At 31.4% G+C, this 21,344-nt stretch overlaps 1 protein-coding gene across 9 annotated transcripts in view; it reads right to left on the reverse strand.

The window, feature by feature from the left end:
• Window positions 1-21,344, reverse strand: part of LOC142331838 (selenocysteine lyase-like) — a 45,968-nt gene that overhangs the window by 2,134 nt on the left and 22,490 nt on the right. For all 9 annotated transcript variants that reach the window (XM_075377976.1, XM_075377973.1, XM_075377979.1 and 6 more), the window contains 5 exons: window positions 20,112-20,250; window positions 16,928-17,072; window positions 11,129-11,273; window positions 7,321-7,548; window positions 1,140-1,308 (listed from right to left, as the gene is read on the reverse strand). In XM_075377976.1, the coding sequence (XP_075234091.1) occupies window positions 1,140-1,308; window positions 7,321-7,548; window positions 11,129-11,273; window positions 16,928-17,072; window positions 20,112-20,250 (826 nt within the window). The remainder of the gene's footprint in view (window positions 1-1,139; window positions 1,309-7,320; window positions 7,549-11,128; window positions 11,274-16,927; window positions 17,073-20,111; window positions 20,251-21,344) is intronic.

Consider the following 21,344-nt stretch of genomic DNA (forward strand, 5'->3'; position numbering starts at 1 on the left):
TTTTATTGCCAATGAATTTATTAAAAAGTGTAATATTTAATAACAGCAATGTCGGTCTTAATAATAATAATAATTTTGATAACTGATATTGCTCCAGTTGCCATGCAACACTTGAGTTAGGATATGCTATTTTAAGCACCACTGTATTTGTGCTATGCACTAGTACCTATTTTCTTAGCTATAAATTATTTTTTTCATAAAAATGAATCCCTACATTATAGTATTATGTTATAATCTTGTCTGATATCATAATAGTATTGTCTATTTCAGTACATTTGTATGTTATTCTTGTTGTTCGTGTAGAAAATGGAAAGAAACTTTAAAGCACAGGGGTAATGCTTATTCATAAGCACTTAGCCAGCAGTCTTTACATAAGAATTCAAATATAATACTAATATAAATGCATTATATGAATATTATCCATAATATTTTAGTGCTAAGAAGTTACAAATTAATTTACAATGACCAAAGCTATCTTGAAAATAAAAAAAAAATAAAAATGGAAGTATCAACTAAAACTCAACAAATATTCCAGGCTGAGATTAAAAATCTCACTCAGTCTTCTGAATGGTTTCAAAGTTTTTCACACTTGGCCTCTTGCTGCCCTTCTTTTAAACTACCAGTTAACATCTGCCACCAAATAAAAATATTGGTATTAACTGCAATATTATCTAATTTATTTATAACAAATTTATTTAAAGTTGTTTGTATTATTAATTTACTCTTCAGTTAACGATATTCATCTTACACATGAGCACAATAATCACATTTAATAGCTTACTTTTTTTTTTTAATACACACTGATCAAGGTATGACTAAACTGAAACAGTTCACTAATCTTTTATTTTTTAATAACTTATTAATTATTAAGACAGGGAATACACACAGTTCTTTGATGTATGAATCACTACCGTTTAAAGAGTCAAAAATACACTACTAAAATACCCTGCAAACTCCTGCTATTCTTTATATATAATCCTCATGATGTTGTAAGCTCATTAGAAGATTGTTCTTCTTCTGAGCTTGCATCATGATAATAACAATGACAAAATAGTAATTCTAATAATTTTCATATAGGTTTATTGCACTGTATATTACACATCTAACATTATAGTTTACAAAAACAAATTCTTTTATACCTGATGGTTCAGTTTGAGAATGACAAGCAGCAGTTGTACTAGCAATAGTATGATTACAAGATTCTAATAACTTAGCACCACTATATGGAAATCCTTGGAATGAAATATTTGATGTGTTTGGAAGACGTGGCGCTGAATGGCAGTTTATCACTATATTATGGTATACCTCCTAATAAAACAGGAAAAGTATTTTTATTTAATTAATATAAGATTTCAGAAATAGAACATATTAGTAAAAAAATGCTGACTAGAAAGATTACCTTAACTTTAGTCTAGTAGGAGACATAGTCTGGCTTTCTAATAGGTATCTTAATAACTAATTAACTTTTTTACCCACATTGAATATCAAAAATTTTCTAGCACCCCTAAAAATTTTAAACATACCATCTGTTAAAAATAATAATTGCAATTGCTATTTTTAAGATGCATTCAAAAACTGCGATTGCAATTATTATTTTTAAATATGGCATATTCTAAGCATTCAAAGTACAATTGTATCTATATAACAATAATGATAGCATATTCAATACAACAAAACTTTCAACTGAAAAATTACACTTATATTAATATGAAGGATGAATCTGATTTGCTTTAACACGTTTGTTAATAACAGGCTCGAATTTACTTAAAAACACTTGTAAGTCACCGTATTCAATAACATGCAGCAGATTTCTCTTTTTGATTAGCAACGTTGCTACAGTACTAAAGCCACGTTCAGACAGATATGATGATGGGAGTGCTATCTGAAATTGAAATATCAACCATAATCCAGAGTATAGATGCAGGATTGGCTTTTGCAGTCAGAATTCTTGGTAGCCATTCTTGAATTTTATTTTTATTGTCAGTTCTATAAGTTGTAATTGGGATGATCCTGCCGAGTTGACATTTGAAAAAGGATCCAATACCCAGTCTGGTATATCCATATTTAAATGTCCTGGATTTGAAATCAATGTGGAGGTTCTACAAGTGTTGGCACTTGAAGGACACTGCTGATAAATTAGGGAAGTTATTAAATTCACATCTACTAATATTTCTGTTGTGTAATAGCAGTTTGGCTACCAACAGCAACAACATTTTTTGTTTTGCTTTCGCCTTCAAGCTGGAGATTAACATCATTAAACAATTTAGGTTTGTCAAATACGCAATATCATTCTTTGACGTAATGAGGTTGTCATGCTTTGTTTTCCATGAACTCTATCACTGAGTCAAAGAGATTGTAAAACTGACAAGTACCTTTTGATAGGCAGCAAACTTCTGTGTGAAGCAGCAAGTGATTGAAATCTTCAACTGCTCTGATAACATATTGCAGTGATGTATGCAAGCATTCACTCAGGTTTGTCAACTAAATGTTGGCGATGAATGACAGAATGTACAGCAAGCACGTCTGAAACTATTTTTTAAGTATACTATGAAGCCTTAGTGATTGTACGAAGCTTGAAGTTGTCTTGCTTGGAAGCCACTGAAAAATGTTTTGATATAGTTGGCTACGCTACGTACTTTTTCTTGAAAATAGGTCACATCTTTGTCTTTCTTATCTGATTGCATTTTATTAAAATGATTTTGTAGCCTGGAAGGCTTCATTTGAAAAGGTTTTTTAATAAATATGGAAATTAAAGAGTTTTGATACAGCTTTGATGACAAATTGTGAGGCTTTAATGTAGCTTTGCATTTTTTGGGTTTTGTTTCTTTATATTTATATAATCCTTAGCTTAACGTCAGTAGCCATCCCCCAGTTTATGAAAGATACAGAAATCTTTGTATGGAACTGTGCGCTTCACAGTTCCAGCAGCGTGGTGTTTGGCTATTGTGGTGCAAGGGAGAGAGAGAACACTACTGCTGCCGCAGTGCCATTTATTTAAATAAATATACATTAATTAAAATTAAATAAATACATTTTATTATTTATTTAAACCGTGTACCATAATCTTGAATGTGATGAAGTGTAAAAACAGATTATTATCTCCTGATTCCAGCTATTCTATTTGATTCTTTTACTTTACAGAAAACTTTAACCACGGCCTTGAAAAGGCCCAGAAGAAAATTTTCTGGAGTAGCACCCCACTAATTTTAGCTACGAGCGCCATTGCTAAGCAGGCTGTAGGAAAGTGAGCATGTAGGAAAATGGCTTGCATGTCAATAAATTGTGTGTAGTTTTCTTCAAAATGATATTAGAGTTCACTGCTAGAATTAAAATTAAAGGTTACTGTTTTAACACATATGCACACATACAAAAAGTCTTGCAAAGAAACAAAGAATTTCAGAACGTGTTATATAAGTGAAAATAAGGAAAAAAAAATTATAAATTTGGTCTGGAAATCATTTGATTTGTTTTCAACTTCTACCTTGTAAAATATTTCACTCCACAGATTTCTGCTCCATCAGCAGTAGGACATAGTGAAATATCTGCAACTTAAATAAGGGTTAAAAATTTGATAGTTTCATAAGGTTTTTGATCTGAAAAATTGAATAAAACTGGTCCCAGAACTGTATTAAGTATTTCTGAGAGAATTATAGTAAAACTATATTTTAGACTTGACATGCATTAACATTAACTTCATCAAATTGCCAGTAAACAAATGAAATTGTTCAACAAACTGTAGATAATTTAATTCTGGGAGAACCCAGAACGACCCTCACAAAATAAGTTCTACTTTACTTTTAATAAGACAATTTTTCAAGATTCAAGAGATAGATTTAATAAAATAATCATCATTGGTGTTATAGAATTGACACAATAGAAAATACCAGCACTGGCTTTATGATAAAAGTTTGGTGTGGTAAATTTGAACTATTTATTTCTGAAGATTGCCTTACAGGAAATATGTACTTCAATTTCACAGAAAATAATTTGCTACCTTTATTTAGAAACTGTTCAATTACAAAAAAGATAAGAAATGATTTTTCAACATAGGGGTCCTCCTTTTTGTCAAGAAGTTACAATTATTTGAGTATAAGATTTACAAACGGTCTTGATTTATGAATGTCTTTTGAAGATGTCTTTTAATGTCTTTTCAAGCAAGATGAAATAATTAATTGGATGACCAAGGATCTTCGAAGAAAAATTTTGAATGTGTCAGGGAATCTTCCCTATGTAATCATAAAAATCTTGTAGAAAGACCAGCCACAAACAAGCAATGCTGGTGTTACAGTGTGGAATGTTTTAAGACTTTCTTTTAATCCCCATGAACTCTTATAATGCAAAAGAACCAAAATTATATGTTTTCTGTGTAACATCACAATGGCAAGTTTACAGGCCTTTTTTTCACAGAAGCGAAAGTAAGTGGTTATTTCTTCATTTGTAAGATGAACCAGGGAATTTTATTTTTCAGCAAGATGGTGCTTGGTCACTCAACCAATCCAATGGAGTTGGAAGAATGATGTTTTCCCCCCAACTGCTGATTGGTCAGCATGGACCCAATGAAATTGTTTATGGTGGCCTCCAAGGTCACCTGATCTGATCCCATGTGATTTTTCCTTAGGGATTTTTAAAAAAATCTTGTGTATTTGCCTCTACTACCTACTGAACTATCTGATTTTAGGCACAGGAAGCTTTCCTATCAGTTGCAAGTACATGGCATCACTCATACAAATAAAGTTTTAATATGGACATAGTATGTTGATGATATTCTCATTATATGTAACCCAGTAATAAATAATAAACATCTTAAAAATAATAAATTCTTACAATAAAAATTTTCTATTCCCATTTTAAGTAGATATGAATGTTTAATTATTTTGATGTCAATATCAAAATGATAAGACCAAATTGAAACATCAATATATAGAAAACCTACATCTATAACAATTCATGAAAAATCAAATCAGCCATGGTCTCATAAAACTAACACTTGTACAATATGATTAATAGAATAATTAGACAAATTAAATAAACATCATAGAACATATAGCAATTGAAAATGGATAACCCCATTAAAATATGAGTAAAATATTAACAAGCAAAATATCTCTGAGAAATAATAACAAGCAACCTACACATAAAAAACCTTGATCCAAAAGAAGAAACAAGCTAGCTTAAGTTCAAAAATTAACCTGGTACCACTTCAATAAAAAATTATACCTTTCCACCTGAACAGACAGACTACAGGAAATCAATTGGAAAAACCTGTATCACTAAAAAGTACCAGAAAGACGTGCATATCACATGATATATTATCAGAATGCAGGATGCAAGATTCAAGACTCGCAAAACACCAATACAGGATAGAGACATAATAAAGGATAATGGACTGACTAAAGTGATCCTATATGGTCATAAAAGATAATGATAATAATAAAGAAACATTTAAACCTGCATACAAACCTAATAACTCCATAATAAAATAAACAATCTGTAGAATTTATAAAATTCCACAAAAAATATAATTACTGTGATAGTATTTATACAGGAAAAATAAACAAATCCTTTAAAAACTAGATTTCTTGAACATTACAGAAATTACAAAAATAATTTAATATGGCAGACCATCTAATAAACAATGTCAGTCTATTTCTGATATTACACAAATTTAGAAATTAATAATGGCATAAAATTAAATATATTAAAAAGATATTACATTTATATAAAACATTATAGATTATATAAATACAATTTTAGATTTCTATTACACAATAACAAAATATTTCAATTAGGACTGAGGATGTGGGACCCTGCTAAAGTACTTTCATGATAAATACATATATGAGAGGTTACCTCTAAAGACCATTTCATTGTAGAAAAATTTATTTTGAGAACTTTTATTTTTTATTTCTCTTTAACTACATACCGTATACTACTACTAAATGGACTAAGTCTGGACTATATGGTGGTGATCGTAAATTTCTCATCCAAATGTTCCCAGTAAATCACATGTCAGACCCGCAATATGTGGACATGCATTATCATGCAGCAGATGACGCCACCCATGTCACCAATTTTGAATGGCGTGTTGTAACTTACGTTGAGTTTTGCAGCAGGCTTCTGTATTTATAATCATTCCACATGGCATGAAATCAATCAGCAGTATTCCAAACTGATCTCAAAAGACTGCGGCCATCAGTTTACGTCCAAATGGCTGTGGTTTGACCTTTATTGGTCTGGTTGGTGATGAGGATGATGCCATTCCCTTGACTGCCATTTTCTCTCTGGTGTGTTATATGAAATCAATGTTTCATCGCCAGTAGCAAATGAATTAAGGAATTAATCACCTTTTTTTGTGTAGCACATCAAAAATTCCAAAGCAGATCCCAATTGGATTTTTTTGTGACGTTCTGTTAAGAGGTGCAGCACCCAATGTGCACAAACCTTTCTGAAGACTAAATGGTCATGAACAATGCAACCAATAACAGCTCTTAAAATATTAGTGAAAAGAAGAGCCAGGTCGGAAATTGTTGAGCAACGATCTTTTATGATTTCATCAACGCATTCAACAAGTCCTTGGTGATTATCAAGGGCCTCCCCGAACATTCATCATTCACATTAATTCTGTTATTTGTAAATCTTTCGCACCATTTTCAGTCATTCATTTATTACTTTATCATCGTACACAGCAACCAACTGTTCATGAACTTCAGCCGGCTTAACGTTTTGATGGTTTAAAAAACGTATAACTCAATGTATTTCACAGTTGGCAGCAATGTCGATTCTCCTATTCATTATATAACATAACTCACATGTAATCAAAGATACTAAAATGCAACAACTTACAGACAACAATGCAGTGTGTACATTTGTAACATTATGACACAGGTTCGCCAACCTTAAGGAGAGAAATTTCCCAGTGGTCTTTTTACTTTAGATATCCCTTGTACATTCTATTGAACATTACAACTACTGAATCCAATAATTGATAATAATATTTATACCACAACATACTATTCATAAAAAGTAAGAACACTTACCTATTTATCTGAAGCACTTTCAAAACATCAGTACTGCACTTGGATATCAATATGAGCTCTAACCACCAAAACAACTGATTAGTAGCCCATACTTACATTAATCCAACTGGCGCATAATTTGATTTATATTTGTTCTCAATTAACCCTTATTTTGTAATATAATCCAAAAGGAAAACAAAGCGTAATTTGTTTTATAATGATAACAAATGAAGAATAAAAATATTTTTTAAGATTTTCAGAATTACAGTTATAAATGTCAGTATTTCATTTCATGAAAACTTACACATAGTCTTTCTTCTAAGTAGTCCCTCATATCTTTCATATGCGATTGATACATCTGCAGATTTTGATTCACCAAAAATGCAGCTTTACCAAGGCCAACAATCATTGGAGTGTTTTCAGTGCCAGGCCTGTAACCCCTTTCTTGTCCTCCACCATGTAAAACTGAATAAGTTAATGTATCTTTTCCAAGATTACGAACATACAGAGCTCCTACCCTCGGTCCATAAAACTATAAAACAATAAATGTTTGCATTAAAAAATCCTTAAAATAATGATTACCCTTTAAGAAATATAAAACTTTTACTCATTGCAACTTTGGATGAATGCATTTTCTCCTACTTCTGTGCTTCCAAATGTTGGCTGGTATAACTAGCCAACATAGTTAAAGGTACGTCTCTACCTTTCTTAAATTAACTAAAAGTATGATTAAGCAGCTACCACTTTTAAATTTTATGGAATTAACTATTATACTTAACCAGTAAGAATGGTAATCATTTTTAACAGCATAAAATGAAATACAAGGCACAGTTTAAAAGTAAATGCCAATGAGTTATAAATAGTGATTGGTTGGTGCATATGTGTACAAGCTTTAAGTGGTCTGTTGGGCATATAACCAACACCCTGCCATCAGTTCACTGTTGTTTGCCTTTGCAAGTCAGTGTATTAAAATGAGTGCAGTAATAATAAATCTCGCCAGTTGTGAAGTTCAATTTGTGATTAGATTTCTAAACACACAGGACATACTGCTGAAATTCACCATCAATTTTGTGAAACATATAGGCCACCTGCAATGAGTGAAGGAAAAGTGAATATTTTATTATGTAAAATTGAAAAGTTTCAAAGAAAACAATGTTGAGAATTGTGACTGACACTCTATGCTTACTGTAAACTCTGTGCACGAAGGATGCTGAAAATGTTGACAAGTGCTCACAAAGATTACAGAATGACACCTGCACCTGTTTTTCTCTACCACTTTAACCAAGAGCGAGACAAATTTTTTCATATATCAGTGCTGAGATCCAACAATCCATGCAATGGAGTCATTCCGCTTCACCTAAACCAAAAAGCAAGCCCAGTGAAGGAAAATCACAGCAACTGTATTTTGGGATCAAATAGACATGCTTTAGATTAATTTCATGGGGCCTGTTATATTTATCACAACACAAGTCTATTGTGAAACACTTTCTAAAATGCATTGTACCATTAAAAACAGATGACGGGGAATGCCGAGATCAGGAATTGTTCTTCATAATGCCGGCCCACACACAGCTGCATACACAACAGAAACATTTCAAATGATTCAGATGGAAGATTTTTGATCAACCCTTACTGGCCTAATCTCATGCAGTGACTACCACCTCTTCCTACACCTCAAAAACTAGCTTCTGTCTCAACAATTTGAGGGAAGTGAAAGAACCTTGTTCATGATATCAAAAGTGTTAAGAATGAAATAATGATTATGTAGAAAAATAATGTAAATATTTGAAACTATTAAATATATTTTTCATTTTTTCAACTGTTCTCATTTTGTTACCTTTCAGCTCTTACTTTGGAACTGTGCCTTGTACATTTTATGCTGTAGTCTGGTATCTATGTAGACTATATGAAATGGTGACTTTAATGGCCTCCACTTTGATAAGACTAACAAGCACCCAACACCTTCAAAAATATTAAGTCTTAACAAAGTGGATTATTAAATGCAGAATTAAATATTAAATTTATAAAATAGAACTAATATTTCACATCGCAGATCTAACTCTCACCAAAGCCCCTCATTATTAAAAGTGCGACTCTCCTGTTCACTAAGTGACATGTTGATAGCAATGTTAGTAGGTAGCACAGAAAAAATTAATTCAGTAAAAGACAAATTACAAAAAAAGTAAAATATATGTAAATAACAAAAGTGGCTTACAAATGTAGTAAAAGTAGACAAAATCAATTAGATAACCGATCACAATAAATTCTCACAAGAAACTGATAGTGTAGTAATGAAACACTGCAATATTACACAGCTTCATTTTTGCAGCACTGGTAAGAGACCATCAGTGAACAGCTGATCAGCAGGGTTAGATGACAATATTTTTATTTATTTACTAATTAAATTGGAATTATGACAATTTTTTTGAGTTAAAATATCAAAATTTTTAGAAATCTAAATTTAACTTCTAAAATAAATCATAATTAAATTAGATTAGATTTTAATTTAATTCAGTGTAATTTCTTTCTAAATTTAGTAAGTTCAAATAATAAAATTAAATAAAAAGACATTACACTGAATCAAATTAATATCTAATTTAATTAAAATTTATCTTAAAAGTTAAATTTAAATTTCAAAAAATGTTTATTTTTTAACACATTGTTATAATTCAAATTTAATGAGTAAGTAAATAATAATATTGTTACCCAATCATGCTGATACGGATCAGAAGATAGGGTTGAAATTCTATTTCTTGTAAAGAGGTTAATTAGTTTACAAATATCTTATCCTGAAAGTTGCAATATTCTATCTGGGAGGGTTTTGAGGTTGTTGAGGGGTTTTCAATACTTTTGATGCATTCTGTATAACATTATAGTTCTCATCAATGATCTTGCAGTTTACATAGACAACATAACAGTTACATAAATAGTCTCGCAGTGATAGTAGTTGATACCAGTTTAAGAGTACAGTAATAAGTTAATAATGCACCTTGGTGTAAACAGGACACTCATAGCGATCAAGTTTCTTGGAGTCTTGAATCTACATTTGAAATCTTGCAGACCAAAAATCTTACACAAACTTACAGACCATACAAAAATAATAATATTTGTTTATTTACATAATAACAATAGATTACCCTCTTACCCTCTAGATTGCCCTCTAACAATTACTAGATGAATTATAAATGAATTTTGTTGTGTGTGAAATATTGAGCCTATGTTTACGAGATTACAAAGACTGGTTTTCTAAATATAGACCATTTCTTATGGTTAACTTTAGCCCAAACACCCTGTACTTCAAATAAATTCAATATTTAATGTCAAGTAATGATATCATCATACATATATCGTTCTAACTTGTATAATGACAATAGGTATAGATATCATGCACAGATTTTGATCTATCATACTCCATCACGAACAGCGATGCAATCCAACGCATATCAGCACACAGACCAGGTGCTAGCAACATTGCACTCCTGCTTTCTTTTGCTGAGCACATTTTCTGCTTACATCTAGAGAACAATAAATTTTTCACAAAAATCACAAGTGACAGTTTTTTTTTTTTTCTTTTTTTTTATGGAATACAATCATTAAAATTTAAAATAACCATATATTCCTGCTGTCTTCTGCTCAACACATTTTTTACTTTTATATCAAGGACAATGAATTTTTTAAATAAAAATCACACAGAGAAGGGATGGTTTTTTATCATTTTAAAGAATATTATCATTCAAATTTTTAATTTTTTCCTCCACAGTACCACCCTTCTAAATAAGACACTATTACTTCTAAGTAACACTTTCAGATTACTTACTTACTACCCAAAAGTTGGTTGTAACTGGTTGGATCTTTGACACTATTGAGGGGAACAAACATACATAACATTTAAATACATTGCCATTCCTTCAATGAACATAGTCTGGTAAAGACTGAATCAATGAATGGCAGTTACCTTCAATAACTGGATTACTTTGTTAATAAATTGGTTTATAGAGTATCTATATTAAAAATGACTTTTATTATGATAGTAGAAATATTAAATCACTACCATCTTAAATAGAACCTATAATAAATTTTTTAAATAACTTAAATATATATATATTTCTTACTTTATGTCCAACAATAGTTAAGAAGTCAACATCTAAGACACGAACATCAACTTTGATTTTACCAATAGCTTGTGCAGCATCTGTGTGTAACAGCACAACAGGCAAACCTGATTCTTGCCTGGCTTTATTTAATTTCCTCAGTCCACTGTGAAAAAATTCAAGAATAAAACTTTAATTCCTATATAGAAATATGAATACCCCAAACATAATTACTTTTTTATACATGTATTATCTGGTTATTATTTTTCTTGAGATTTAAAAAATATATATTTTTCATATTTTATTTTTTTTTAATTTGATTTATTCAGCTCCCACACCTTTATTTTTATTTCTGTCTCAGTCTTTGCAATCAGTATTTTCACAGTCACTAAATTCAACACTTAAAAAGATTATGATCTTATCATCAGATCCTCTACAAAATACCCATTTACATGCAATACATCTTCACACCCATTACTAACATGGATTTAGATTCCTTGTTTATTATGATATAGTCAATCACTAACTCCCTACTGGAATTCTAACCAAACAATGGTTAGTTATTATATAACAGTTTATATAATTGAGGATTTAAAAGAGATTTTATATATATATTTATATAAATTGTAAATTAGTTGGTAATACATAAAGCAATATCCTGAAGATTTACAATTTAATAGATAAAATGGGACTAATAGATTAATGTAGGAAGGATGTAAGTGCAAGAAACCAGTCATTTTAAATTAGTGAAGTAAATTTTAATTATTTAAAATAGAGATCTGAGATTTTGAGATAATATTAACCCAAAGGAAGGAGGACCCAGGAAGACCATGTACCAGATAGAAATAGTTTTGATGTCAGAACTAGTTTCACCAGGAAACTAAATTTAAAATATAACAAAAATAGTTCAAGATTCAGAAGGTTAATGAAAATTATTTTACATGTTTATGTGCACATTGAAAACAGATGCAGAAAATGCAGGGTTTTAAAATTTTTTAATTAATATTATTTAAAAATTCATTAACAGAGTAATTTTGTTCTTACAAGTGAAAATCTTTTAACTGAATTTAAAATAAACTGTTAAAGTTATTAGAAATACCAATAGATGTGTAATAAGGTCCTCTCCATAAGCTGAAGTATTTCTGAGTTACATGAAAATAATTCTGCTGTCCAGTTTATTAGAAATGGATATTGCTGTTATTTTCTTTTAGGAATAAGTGATTATTTATTTAAGTAAAATACCTCATTTTTAGGTATAACCAAATGAATAAGTGAACATTTTTAATTTTCTAAATAGAAAACTACATGGTTCATCCTTACACACTCTAAACAATGATCTAACATAGCATAATAAATATTTAATAATGATGACAAACTTAAGAGGAATCAAAACTTCTTAATGAAACAGTACTGTTTGATTTTGTCATCAAAATAAGCAAGTAATAAGTAAGTGTGATCAAAATCAGCTTAATTATCCTGTGAGTATTTATCACTTAACAGAACATTAAAAAATTTTGCAACTACTATCGTTATCATTAACTGTCATTCTATCTATGTGATTAGCAACAATACATTTACCTGAGAAGCAAAATGCAATGGTTTTACACATATTTCAAGTTACAAGGTTACAATCCATCCACTGATTTTCTAAAATGCTGATGTACAATTTTCAACTCCTTTTAAATAATTATAAATGTAAAGTTTTATCATCTGTAAAAAGGAAACTATGATTGATTCAATATACCGAGACAGTTCATTAATCTGCAATAAGAAGAGCAAGGGCACTTCCCTATGGTATTCCATAGATTTCAAGATCTTGAAATGAGAACTTACATTTTACATCTGTACTTTTATCAAAAGATGAAATTTAAACTGACTGTTTTAGTTAATTTAACCAGTTGTAAGCAACTTCTCTATTACCATTAAATTAGCTTTTTTAATCAATGAGCAATGTAGGATTAAATCTTTACTAAATTTACAAAAAAATTGAAAAAGAATTTTTATGTATAATATTTAAAATACTGTATTTATTTGCGTATTCACGCACCTTTTTTTTTAGAAGAACAAAAACTTTATGGGTGCATGTGATATGCTGGGATTTTGAAATGAGGGTCCAATATCTGTATTTATCACCATACTACATATTGTGGTATTATGCACTAATATATGGTAGTAAAATAAACAAACCCACCGGGTTGGTCTAGTGGTTAACGCGTCTTCCCAAATCAGCTGATTTGGAAAGTCGAGAGTTACAGCGTTCAAGTCCTAGTAAAGCCAGTTATTTTTACACGGATTTGAATACTAGATCGTGGATACCGGTGTTCTTTGGTGGTTGGGTTTCAATTAACCACACATCTCAGGAATGGTCGAACTGAGAATGTACAAGACTACATTTCATTTACACTCGTACATATCATCTTCATTCATCCTCTGAAGAATTAGCTAAACGGTAGTTACCAGAGGCTAAACAGGAAAAAGAGAGAGTAAAATAAACAAATTGTAACTAGTATTCTATTTGCTTTTGATTCATATCGGTAACTTAATGTTCAGTGACGTCAGTTATGTAGGCTATATCATAATTGCCTTATAAATAATATGTTATCATAAGTATTTTTTGTTTATCTCAGTATTTCCAGTAATTATAACATTTGTAGTTATTCATCATCCTGTAGGATACAACCATCTTAGCTAAATACATAACAGTATTTACTTTGTTTTGATCAAGTGAAGGTAAATTGTATGTTCAGTTTATACTTATATTAAGTTTTTCTAGTTTGCACTTTAAGTAAGCTAGTAAAAATGAGTTCTGTAAAACATTCATATTCATTTATGGTCAGCAAAAAATTAAAAGTCACTTAGCTGAGAAAATCAGTAATTGTGCAGCAGGCTATGAATGTGATATTTCGAAATCTTGTTAAGACTGGTGAGAAACATTACCTGTGGGTGTCATTATTAGGTGCCAAGAAAAGGATGGATGTAGTGGGCAAAATAATAATAATTTTTTTTTTTTGCAGGTGGAAATGCATTTACACACGGAGTGTCGGGCTCCCGCTGATGGTATTATCCCATCACTATCAGCAGACTACCGACTAAAACCACCCCCCTTTCTACCAGGACTCGACCTGGAATCGTTTAACATATTACTTCCGGTCGAGTCCTCCTATACTAGCCTGATTAGTTGCTACCTAATTTTCAGGACTATCCAGGTCAAGCTTTTTGGCCCTGAGAATGTTGCCGACGAATCGGGCTACACTTTCCCAGCTGCTCAGGTCACGGAGCATCATCGCAACCACATTGTGGGGACTCAGTACTCCGAGATCCACCTCTAGTGTCCCTCGATCTGCCGCCCACCGAGGCAATACAGGCAGTCGGGGGACGGCACTTTCCCTATGACATGGAGGTAAGCGCGAAGTACCCGTGACCCGTTAAAAATTGGGTCATGTAGTACTCCACCTCTCCATGCCGTCGCTCCGTCCACGGTCTGACCAGAGGGATAAGCCTTGCGGTCCATCGTCCTCTGGTCTCGTGGTCCCAGGTCTCTTGCCATGCGAGGAACGTGCGAGTGCGTTCCTCGTTGGCAATGGTCACTCGGTCTTCGCCTGCCCGTCGCCACCTGTAGATCACCTGCACTCCCTTGCTAAAGTAGCAATGGGTATGACGCCGGCGACCACAAGTACTGCAGGCTTGGAGACCGTCCGATACACGGAAGCGACTTGCAAGGCTGCGGTGCGTTGCACCTGCGCGAGCCGCTTCCGGTTTCTCGCAACTCTTAATGCCTGGGCCCACACTTCCGACCCGTACAACAGGATGGAATGCACCGTGGACATCAGCAATCGCCGTCTGCTGGCCTTCGGTCCACCGATATTCGCCATAAGCTGACTGAGAGCAGTTACACCTCTCGCAGCTTTGTCGGTGGCTGTACGAAGCTGCTCAGCAAAGCTGTGTTTCCGGTCAATCATCATACCAAGGTACTTTGCGGCCAGCTTGGTCTCAACAACCTCTACTCCGACCCGCAGGGAGAATAATAATAATTATAATATATATATATATATAATATAATATATATAATAATAATAATTATTATTATGGAAAAAGGAACAATTAATAAGATTAATAAGGGTCTTATTAATTAATTGATAAGGGAACAATTAATAAGAGTCAGTAAAGACCTATATAACAAGAATTCACACTTTTACTAACAAATTGATCTGTCACAAGATGATAGAATTGACTTACAAATTAAGTTAAGAAGTTTTAATTTGCAAGACAGATACGACATCATTCAATCAAAACTTGAAATGGAATTTGATGATGATGATGATTTATTTTTAGATTGTGAACAAGTCGAGCAAGTGTTGTTATTACAGAAAGCAAATTGCAACATTTAAGTTGCAGCAAAGTTTGTTCCTCATTTGATGACCTAACAGCAGAAAAAACATAGAGTGGATGTTTATCGGCAACTTCTTGAACAAGCCAATGACGATGAAACACTCATGATGCAAAGGATCATAACGGGAGATGAAAGCTAGGTTTACGGTTACAACATCGAAACAAAAGTTCAGTCATCACAATGAAGCAAAGGATCTCCACGCCCCAATAAAGCACAACTCCTTGCGATTTTTTCTTATTTTTAAAATTAAAATCAGTTTTGAGACTATTGATGACATTAAAACAAAGTCATCAAGGACTTTAAAGGCAATTTAAAATTAAGCTATCCAGAACTGCTTCACAATGTGGAAACACCGCTGCAAAAAGTATGTGAATGGGGGGGGGAGAGTACTATGAAATGTGAAATGGACAAGGACCAATAATCTGTAAAATAAATAATAAAGATTAAAAAAAATAAAGTTTGGTTATTTTCTTAACAAACCTCATATATGGAGCTTCTTCTTACATTTTGTAATTCTGTGTTTTACCATGTAAGATGCTAGCAAAGCATTGCTTAGTATGATGCCTAGTTATAGAAATTACCCTGTTGATTTTACTCTTCTACCTACTGCTAAAGTAGTCATGAGATTTAACAACTATGCTGGAATGAGTCGTTTCAAAATAGTGTTTCAACTTACTTGACAGCATGCACTCAGGAGCTGAAACTTCCATACACAGAACATACTGTGGCCTCTCTTTTCCACTGACTTTGATGTCTAACCAAAACCCAATATATTTGTTATCATATTTTAAACTTTTATGCTTCTTCACATTCTTGCCCCTGGTTGAAGATGTGTCCCCTCATTTTAAACTCTCACAACATATTATTGCAGTAAAAACAGTTCCAATTTTAAAAATTTGTATGAGAAAAAATAATTCAAAAATCTCACTTGACTTGAAAACAATATTAAAATGATACAATATCTGAATATTAATTCAACACTAAAATTGTGCAAAGTCGATATTTATTTATATATGAACATAAAGTACCAGAAACTACTATAACAATCAAGAGATCAATATCACATCATCTAGTTACCATTTACAGAGGCTTCTACAAACTTTAACTAAATGGTTTGCAACAGGTCTACTAGGTGTTGCATTAATGCATTGATTTGAAAATGGAAATAAATTATGAAAATTCTACAATATTTCATGGCACTCCTGTGAGGAGATCATGGCTCCCCAGGGTGCCGAAGGACATACTTTGGGAACCAGTTAACACTAAAGATTAAAAAAGTTTGATTCAAAGTAGTTCATTTTTTCACAAATATTATTTTCCTATAAAATGGTTTAGGAATAGAGTAACTACAGTATGAATTTTTAATACATATTTTGATGCACCTTCAAATCATAAAATATTATTTACTACTGTAATGAAGAGAATGTTACCAAGCAATTTCACTAATAGGAAATATAACACCAGTTTCATTATTTGCAAGCATTACAGTTATGAGGCAGGTATCACAATTAACAGCTGATAATAGATCTTCTGATGACAGCAACCCACTTTTATCCACATTCACTTCAGTTACATCTGCAAAGATAGAATATTATTGTCATCATTATTAACAATGTGGAAGCTAAATAAGTATATTCTGCATGCAGATCCAAATTCTACAAAAAGTAGGAAATTTTGATTTTGCAGTTTGTAGTAATAGCTGATATAACTATCATTCAACTGTTGTTCAGTTCATATTTGTACCTGAATTGAGAATGACATCATTCAGTAAACTAAATAAGAACAAGTTTTTTATAATTTTATGTAATAATTGATGAAACCAACTTTTAGCCCAGTTGGTAAGCATAATTTGTACCAGTATTGAAACTAACAAAGTTTTTCAAGCTTTGCTTTTCTACTCCACAACTGGCTAGTTGTATAAATGCGCTATGTTGAGTACATTAAATAATAAAATGAGAATTTAATTTAGTTACACAGTTACTGATTTTACTCATGGTTAAACATTAGTATTACCCATTTCAAACAAACGCCTTTTTTTAAGGTTTGCTTTTATACACGCAAATCAATAGAGTTCAATTTAACTGAATCATTCTGTGATGTTAATTGTGGTTGCTACATTTAATTTTTTTGAAATGTTTGACAAACAGACAATTATATGTAATAGATCTAAGCTGTGATGAACCTATATGAAAATTTCATCAGGGCCACTTGAGATTCAGCCATCACAATTTCAATCATGGTGAGCCAATTTTAATTTTTTTTTCCAATATTTTTATGTGTATAGTAAAATGCAGACTAAGCTTTCACAGTCATTCTCAGTAGTTAGTCTGATCGGTAGAGTGTTTTTATGCTTCTTGTTGCTTATTCACTCAAACATCATATTATTCTGCAGTAGACCCTTTCTTTTTCCTGTTTAGCCTCCGGTAACTACCATTTAGATAATTCTTCAGAGGATGAATGAGGATGATATGTATGAGTGTAAATGAAGTGTAGTCTTGTACATTTTCAGTTCAACCATTCCTGAGATGTGTGGTTAATTGAAACCCAACCACCAAAGAACACCGGTATCCACGATCTAGTATTCAAATCCGTGTAAAAATAACTGGCTTTACTAGGACTTGAACGTTGTAACTCTCGACTTCCAAATCAGCTGATTTGGGAAGACGCGTTAACCACTAGACTAACCTGGTGGACCCAGTATTCCTTAACCCAACGGGTTGGTCTAGTGGTGAACTTATCGTCGAACTTCAGCTGATTTCAAAGTTGATAGTTTTAAGTTCTAAGACAAGTTTTAAGTTAGAGTTCTAAGGCAGTGAGATACTAGATCCTACATCGTGATATCTATTTAGGATCATGAGATCATAGATCATGGACACCAGTGTTCTTTGGTGGTTGGGTTTTAATTAACCACACATCTCAAGAATAGTGGACCCTAAGACTGTACAAGACTTGGTTCTGAGACTAAACAGAAAAAACAAAAAACCTAGTAGTCCTTATGCAATACATAGTAACAATAAATAAACAAATATCGATTCATTCTGATTCTTTTAAAAAATAAAATAAATTAGCATTTTATTGCACAAATGTATCTGTAATAAATATAACTTACATCTAGCAGAGCTAAGAATTTGTTGTATATAGATGGCTGTTGACATGTTTTCACGTGTCTTCACTACATAAATCATGACAGAGTAAGCTAAGTTTTGGGACAACAGAAGTAATAGGGGAGGAAAGAATAAGAATGTGAAGTTAATAGTACAGACCAGGAGATTAGAAATGTTTAAGGATATGCAACTTATAACTGAAGTGACTCATTAAAGATATGGCTTGTTTGACATTTTATCAGTATATTTCATTAGAAATTACAAGAACTTATCTTTTATGAAGTAGAGTTTGTTACTTTGTGTCTATAGAAAGACCAGACAAATAAATAACTTCTGAAACAGGACAACAGCCCTTTCAATAAATATTAAGGGCACCAAAATGATACAACCTTAAAAAAAATCTAAACTTTACTTATTTAAAATTTTTGAGTTCTATACTGTTGCAAGCAATGGAAAACTGTAGATGTACAGTCTAAGGGAATGTTTTCTTTCATTCTTTATCTTTGTAATTGCAATTTTTTGAGTAAAATATTTTTGAAGATTTTGATTCCCAATGAAATCTTCAAGCGGAAACTATTCAAGAGAGCATTTACAATTAAATAACCATGACACTGTTTAAGTCACAGCATAAAATGTAAGAAGGTTAAATAAGAATAGTAGGCTACATAAATTAAAACAAGAAATGGATGGGTCTAAACTAGATGAAGAACACATTAGTAAGGTAAGGTAAGGTACAAAAATTAGCAGGATTTTTGCAGAGTTACTGACAATAACACAAAATCAAATAACAGAAATGCAAGAATAATTATAATAATGAAGAATGTGTTATAAAAAATTGCAATAAAACACAGTGAGAGAATTATTTTAGTCAAGATAGAGTCAAAGCCCAAATCTGAGATCAGTGATACAGGAAGATATCAGATGTATTATTTTTATAACAGCTCGAATAAGATTTTAAAATCAAATTAGACTTTAATACTTATCTAGGAGCTTGCTTAGATGGTGATAACAATGCAGCTAATAAAATGTAGGTTGAGGTTAATCAAATTGAATTAAAACTTACAAGAGAAAATTAGTACAAATTAAAAAAAAAAATTGAGGAACCTACAGGAATATATCTAGAAATGGCTCTAAAGCAGATACTGCAGAAAACTGCAGATAGATGTTTTTGAAAGAGAAAAGTTATCATATAGAATAAGAAATAGTAGATTAAATAATATAACTACCATAAATAAATTAAATATGAATAAACCAGATATACCATGAATATATGAGATACATTTGTACAGAATGATAGATGCAGAAGGTATAAAATTAGAAAAGAAGTGAAGACAATAGATTGAGGAGGCTTATTATAAATAAATTAATGGAAAATAATTCAATAATTAAAACTAGGAATCCTGTACAGAAGTTATATCATTCAATGATGAAATATATTTTTTGTAACAAAAAATTTTAACTAATTTTTTTATAATTGAAACCTAAAAAAAAGGTTTTGCATAATACTGACTGATGTTTTGATTTTTCTGAAGTTCCTTAAGGGCATTGCTTGTAGCTACATGTTCAACATTTGATGTTACAACATGTGGTTTAGAACACCCATTTTCTTTACTGAGTTTCACTGCACTATAAATAGCCATATTACTTGCCTGTTAACAAAGAAAAAACCTTACAAAAATGTCATAACAAACCCATAACAATTATGGTTACATGTATAGACAACCACATATTTAAAAAAGTTATAGCCGTCTATTTTAAATAAGCAAGTGATTTCTTTTATAGTTTATACAAATATGATAATGTTATATTCTGTATCACATTAGTGAAAATGCCTTATAACAGACCAAATGGTAAGTTCAACAGAAAAACTAAAATGCAAAAATAACCTTCATTCTGCATTCAATAGATGATCACATGAAGTAAACAGATTAAAAATAAAGCTTAACTGAAGCAATTGTAGTGCAAAATGGGAAAAACAATTCTACTGGGATAATCGTAAGCATTAACTACAAAGTTAACAATAACATAATATATAAATGACATCGAATGATTTATCATTATCAACTGTCAAGGCACCACTATAAATTATTTAAATTACTATAGCAAATTTACTAAAATATGCTTTATTGCAACATGTTTTATAAGGCCTCCAACCATGCTGATTATAATAAAATTCCTCCTGATCAATACCACATTAGATACTACATAGAACTATTTTCCACTGACCAAAAATTTGTAACTTTCTTCTAATAGGGAATTTAATTAATGAAATTCAAAAAAAAATTCTTTCATAGACCTGAAAGGTTGCCTAATATAAACAAGAGTTTCATTTATTTTTCTTTAAATAAACTGCATATTGTACATTACCTTTGATAAATCTCCTACCTATCTTAAGATGCAATAAGTAAGTAGTTAAGTATTAATAATGAGCAGTACGCTAAATGTCCATAGAGATAAAAACGATTAATGTATTTTGTGTAATAAAACTATGAAACAACTCCACTACAACAATAAAAATTTTATTTGAAGTTCTATTTTAAAATTCTATTTGAAGTTGTGAAATAAGTAAGATTCTCTTTGTAATAAACGTTTGGTATAAAATCAATCTGATGATTAGTACAAATTGACCAGCACTTATGGTAGCTGCTGTTTTGAGATGTTGCAGAAGTCAAGACCAAATCCAGCCAAAGGGTGTTGTAATCAGTATTGAATGTATTTGTTACTTTGTTTGAATAAGAATAAT

This window comes from Lycorma delicatula, chromosome 1, assembly GCF_047948215.1.
Source record: "Lycorma delicatula isolate Av1 chromosome 1, ASM4794821v1, whole genome shotgun sequence".
Lineage (NCBI taxonomy): Eukaryota > Metazoa > Arthropoda > Insecta > Hemiptera > Fulgoridae > Lycorma > Lycorma delicatula.